The sequence below is a fragment of the Anolis carolinensis genome, chromosome 4 (genome assembly GCF_035594765.1).
Source record: "Anolis carolinensis isolate JA03-04 chromosome 4, rAnoCar3.1.pri, whole genome shotgun sequence".
Taxonomy (NCBI): domain Eukaryota; kingdom Metazoa; phylum Chordata; class Lepidosauria; order Squamata; family Dactyloidae; genus Anolis; species Anolis carolinensis.
Window position 1 is genome coordinate 244,015,042 of NC_085844.1, and position 6,000 is coordinate 244,021,041.

Sequence of the window (6,000 nt, forward strand, 5' to 3'; positions counted from 1 at the left end):
TCTATATGTCTTATGGCATTGAATGTTTGCCATGTATATGTGCATTGTGATCACTTTTGGGGTGCGAAGGGCAGAATATAAATACTGTAAGTATATATTCCAATTCAAAGCAGATAATGTGGGATTTTATTCAGCTGTGTGGAAGGGGCCTGAGCAAAAGGGCAGCGGGATGAAGGGACTGTGGGGTGGATGGAGAATCCTGCTCTGTGGGTAGGAGAACGAGGCATGGCAAGAAGTGGCTCCTAGCTCTGCAGGGGGAAGGGGAAGGGCAAGGGCAGGGTCTGCAGGTGTCTCCCTCCCCCTCCCTTACTCACACGTAAGCGTGGTAGATGAAGGCCCACCCGCGGGGCCTCTCCAGCACGTTGTAGAGGAAATTCTGGAGCTTGCGGTAGAAGGCGTTCCTCTTGGGCGGCTTCCCCCCGGAGACGGCGGAGCGGGGCTTGCTGAGGATGGAGCCCCGCTTGCCGGGCCCGCCGCCCCCGCCGCCCAGCCCGCCGCGCCCGCCGCCCTCGCCCGCCTCCGAGCCGGCGATGAGCAGGGCCCCGTCGCGGGTGGAGTCCGGCGGGCCGGCGTCCAGCCCCACGAAGCCCACCTTCAGCTTCTTCTCGCCCGAGGAGCCGCCCGGGTAGCCCACGCCGCCGTTGCGCGACTTCTGCACCATCCTGCGGGCCAGGAGGAGGAGGGGGTCCTGCCGCTGCCGAGGCCGCTCATCGGAGGGGCCGGGGTCGTCCTCGCCAAGGGGGCCTCGCCAAGGGGGAAAGGCGGCGCCCCACGCCCGGAGGAGGCTGCGGCATGGCCGGGGCCGGGAAAGAGAAGATGCGGATGCGAAAAACACCTCGCCTTCCTTCGCAAATCTGCTCCGCGGCTCCTTCTCCCTTTCTCCCTCCTTCTCTCTTTCTCCTCCTCCTCCTCCCTCCCTTGCTTTTTGGCGCAGCTCCGCCCCTCCCTTCGCTTCCTTTCCCCTCCCTTCCTCCTTCTTTAACCCCTTCCCTGCCTCTTCTGCCGCAGCCCGGCCTCCTCTTCAAGCCGCTAGTCCTCAAGGGATCAGGAAGAGGCACCAAGGCGCAGGGCGTTGCTGCATTCTTCTCACCACCATGGAGAATTGCTATGGGAGGGGATGCCATTGCCATCTACTTCATGCTCCTGTATCTCTATATGGCACAGTCACAGCTTGGAATGAAAGGAAACTTAAATGGTTTGCCCAGAAGAATAAATTTCCATTCACCTTTCTATCTCATAGAATCATAAAATCATAGTCATAGAGTTGGAAGAGACCTCAGGAACCATCCAGTCCAACCCCCTGCCAAGAGGCAAGAAAATGACATTCAAAGCACCCCTGCCAGATGGCCATCCAGCCTCTGCTTAAAAGCCTCTGAAGAAGGAGTCTCCACCACAGTCCGGGACAAAGAGTTCCAGTGCCTTTTGTCTGAGAATATATATTGTGTTGTCGAAGGCTTTCATGGCCAAAATAACAGGGTTGTGGTGAGTTTTCCGGGCTGTATGGCCAGGTTCCAGAAGCATTCTCTCCTGATGTTTCACCCACATCAATGGCAGGCATCCTCAGAGGATGGAAACTAGTCAAGTTGGGTTTATATATCTCTGGAAGGTCCAGAATGGGAGAAAGAACTTTTGTCTGTTTAAGGCAAGTGTGAATGTTGCGATTTTCTACCTTGATTAGCGTTGAAAAGCCTTGCAGCATCAAAACCTGGCTGCTTCCTGCCTGGGGGAATCCTTTGCTGGCCCTGATAGTTCCTTGTCTGGAATTCTCCCAGGTTTTTTTAGTGTTGTTCTTTACTTACTGTCCTGATTTTAGAGTTTTTTAATGCTGGTAGGCAGATTTTGTTCATTGGACTTCAACTCTCACAATTCCTAACAGAAGATAGATACACCCTACGGCTGCTAGGAATTGTGAGAGTTGAAGCCCAGAACATCTGGAAGGTCGACGCTTGCCCATGCCTGCTCTATACTGTAGAACAAGTACAGTTTGATACCACTTTAACTGCCATAACCAAATGCTAAAGAATCCCGGGAGTTGCAGTTCGGGAAGGCACCAACACTCTTTGGCAGGGAAGGGTTAGTGCCTTGTAAAACTACAGCTCCCATAATTCCATAGCATTGAGCCATGGTAGTTCAAGCAGTGTCAAACTACATTGATTCTGCAATGTAGATGCAACCTAGGTAACAAGCAACATCTTCAGAAATTCTGTCTTCTTTACAGGAGTCCTGTCCGATTGTCACTCTGGCAAGCATAGTGGATGGAGGGCGTGTTTGAAGTCAAGGGTCACAAACTGGCTCCCAGGACCAATGTGAATCCACTTTAGGTGTGAGCTGTTCTGCATTGGGTGTCAACAGATGCCCTGTCTACACTGACTACAATGCAGTTGGAAGCTAGATTCCAGACAACAAACTCCCATTAAAGCGCTCAAAAGATACCCCTTAATGCACATCAGTGCTCTGTGGTTTGTGTCATCACCGTCTGGGCCTCAAACTGGTTCCAGGATTTCCTATGTAATCATTTACACAGCAAAACTACTTTCTTCAGTACTAGGTTGAAACTGCATTAAATGGGTAGTGTAGATGAGGCCAGAGTTACTTGTCATGTAAAGCCATCTTATGAGAGCTTAGCTGTTGATGATAAAAACCAAGCTCTTCTGCTCTGCTCAGCAGTGGGCATTTCTGATTGGCAGCCCTTGTCCTGACTGACTGGACAGCTCCTTTGCTGGTAAAACAGGAAGCTGAGTCACCCAGGAGTTGAAATGACACAATCTCTATTGCAAATGAATAACTCCAGCTTGTTATTTCATGATGGGGGTCTATTCATCCCTTGGAAACAAATATGGTTCCATGGTTAAGATAATATTTACTTAGGTTGGGAAATATGAGAAAAAGCAGTGGGTCTCATAATAATAATGATACTGTAAATAATAAACTTTATTTCTATACAGCCCTATCTCCCTGAAGGAACTCAGGGTGGTTTACAACAGAAAATTGGCAAACATTCAATGTCAGCATAACATAACAAACAGATCAAATCATAAACAATAAAATAAACAACATCAAGTGTACTTATAGAATAATTCAAAAATAACAAAGTTAGAAATTTGAATATATAAATAAAGCATTTGGAACATGTTTACTAATAGTATATGAGTCAGAGTGTTTAAGGTGTTGGTCGAATTAGAATTATTATATTCCACAAGATAAAAAGGACCTATACAGGTCTAGTTACCATCTCTCTCCCCCACCTGTGTCCCAAATCCATCCTAATAACATCCACCCCCATTCTTTATGCCCTCCCAGAGATTCCCAGATCTCCACATTTAAGGAGTCCTCTGGATACTGTTTAGGCACAGGAATATGTCCCAGGTCTTCATGGGGGTGTAAACTGTGGAATGAGGTCCTTGGGGAGGCAGATGGGAGTGTTTTTTGTCATGATGGTGAAGTGTCACTATCCATGTTGCTAAAAGTCCTATAGTGCCAGGATCTTATTGATTGGCTTAACATAGGTGGATTGCACATAAACCCAGAGCCTCAAACTTGTCTAGTCCACAGGCCTTGTCCAATCCACCCTGACCCAGAAGCCAGACCCAAACTAAAGTAGCCCAACCCATCCTAAACCCAAAAAGACTCAGCAAGACCCACCCAAAAAACCTTTTCAAAGGTGATTGTAAAACTCCCTGAACCCAAAATACTCTGACAAAGGTGATGGCAAGGCTCTAATACAAAAAAAATCATACCAAAAATTCATATGGAATAAAAAGTTTTCTTTTGCAAAGAGAGGCCTTTTGGATTTCTAAGTTAAACACAGTTTCTCCCACTGGTCTTAATGATATATTAGACTTCAGCTGCGTTTTGAAATAAACCCTTAATTTTAACTTTTCCTACCTAGAAATCATGCACCAGCTGTATTCTGTAACAAGCTCAGGCCATAAATTCTTTCCTTTTTGTGATTACGTTGCTCACTTCTGAAGGCCAAGCCAACTGTACAGTAGAGTCTCACTTATCCAACATTAATGGGCCAGCAGAACGTTGGATAAGCAAATATGTTGGATAATAAGGAGGGATTAAGGAAAAGTCTATTAAACATCAAATTAGATTATGATTTTACAAATTAAGCACCAAAACATGTTTTACAACAAATTTGACAGAAAAAGTATTTCAATACTCAGTAATGCTATGTAGTAATTACTGTATTTATGAATTTAGCACCAAAACATCACAATATTTTGAAAACATTTACAAAAATATTGACTACTAAAAGGCAGACTGCGTTGGATAATCCAGAACATTGGATAAGCGAATGTTTGATAAGTGAGACTACTGTATTTGTAGAGCCATTTAGAGACTCGTAAGTAACATGCATGCAACCCTGTCTGTTGAAATATGTATAATTACTTTATTGTCATTTTGTGTTGTAGGGTGCTGCTGGCATATCTATTATGTTGTCTGTTATCACTTATTTAGAAATGTATTGAGTCTCATAACACTTGTGAAGATACCGTAGAATCCTGAAGAAGGGAGCTGCCCGAAACAAAGATTTACAAACCCGGGGTTCTTTGTAGAGACTTTCCCAAGGATGCCTCAAGTATCTTACTCATTACTACAGAGACTTTTCTTAAAACACATTCCTTTTTCATTGTTTATCAACCAATTATAAGATAATATGAAAGAGTGAAGCTATAACTCTGACAGTTTGGACTACCTCCACAAGGAGTATACAAATTACTAACAGGACTTAAATACTATACATTTGAGTGAAGGCAAAAACTCTGATTATATGTATAATCTCTGTTAGTAAAAAAAAAACTGCACTATTGGGTATTGTACCATTATATATTCTTGTTAAACTATTCATTTTTAGATTAAATTGTCTCATAGGTTTTAGTACTGTATAATACAATTGTGTATAACAGTTGACTACTTGTTATTTTGCTTTTTGGTCTTTACTATAGATATCTGTATATCTTGGATCTAATACAAATACCACCCGCTGCACATCTGCAAGACAGGGTGAAACAGAGGGCCAATGATGGCTGTTTTATCTGCTGCTGGCTTCAGGTGAGATTGCACAGCTGTGGGGTCCATGCCCCATATGTTTGGTGAGGCTGGACCCTGGCAGAAATTGTATGTGTGTGTTTCCAACAATTCACTACAGCCAGCCCTCCACATTTTACACATGTTCTCTCCCATTGCGCTGCAGTCACTCCAACTCCATGGAGCCCACTTACTATATTTCCTTACTATAAGCAGCCTTCCCAACTTTGTGCAGTAGTGCCAAACAACTGACACAGTTCTAAACCTGTGCAACTTACATAGCATCTCAAAGACATTTGGCAAAAAGCAAAAAGTCCCATCAGAATTCCAGCACATGTTTCTACAAATATACTTGTTCAACCTTCTGTGGCATTAGACAGTATCAGTGACTGCTGGAAGAAGCCAAGAAATTGTCATTTGTATGCTTAACAGAGTGGAATGGTATAGATTTGCATTGGACCTAAAGTCCAATCATTATTCAGCAGCTATTGAAAGAAGCTGGTTGAGTCCCTATAGTGGCAATTCTCCACTTCTGTGCTGAGATGATGCATTGTCATTCAGAGCTGCACGTATCTTCTTTTTTCAAGTGCACAATGTAGGTGAAGTAACATCTTTCAAACCTGGCTTTTGGTTTATAATCAGGGAGCATTTGGCTTGCTTATGTCTTTTAGGATGTGTTTAATATACCGTTAAGACCTCCAATCCCATTGACTTCAATGAGACAAAAAATGGTCTACCCTTCAACATAAAAACCAGGACACGTGTGGCCAACATCAGGAATGTAGTCAAGGTGGCAAAAGTTATAAATGAGAAAGAAGCAGGGATTTGGGTGGCTGCAAGTCTTTTGGATTGTATGGCCACGTTCCATAAACTTTCTCTCCTGACATTTCGCCCACATCTGTGACAGACATCCTCGGAGGTTGTGAGGTACCGAAAGACTCACAGCAACCCAGTGATTCCAGCCAT

General features: G+C 44.4%; 1 protein-coding gene across 13 annotated transcripts in view; it reads right to left on the reverse strand.

The window, feature by feature from the left end:
- kcnq2 (potassium voltage-gated channel subfamily Q member 2) overlaps positions 1-922 on the reverse strand; it is a 146,006-nt gene extending 145,084 nt beyond the window's left edge. For 5 of the 13 annotated variants that reach the window (XM_062979046.1, XM_062979047.1, XM_062979049.1 and 2 more), the window contains exon 1: positions 315-919. In XM_062979046.1, coding sequence (XP_062835116.1) covers positions 315-661 — 347 coding nt within the window. In that variant the 5' untranslated portion in view covers positions 662-919. Of the gene's footprint in view, positions 1-314 lie in introns of all 13 variants that reach the window. The other 8 variants (XM_062979050.1, XM_062979051.1, XM_062979044.1 and 5 more) reach the window with 3 other exon arrangements.
- Positions 923-6,000: the final 5,078 nt, after the last annotated feature.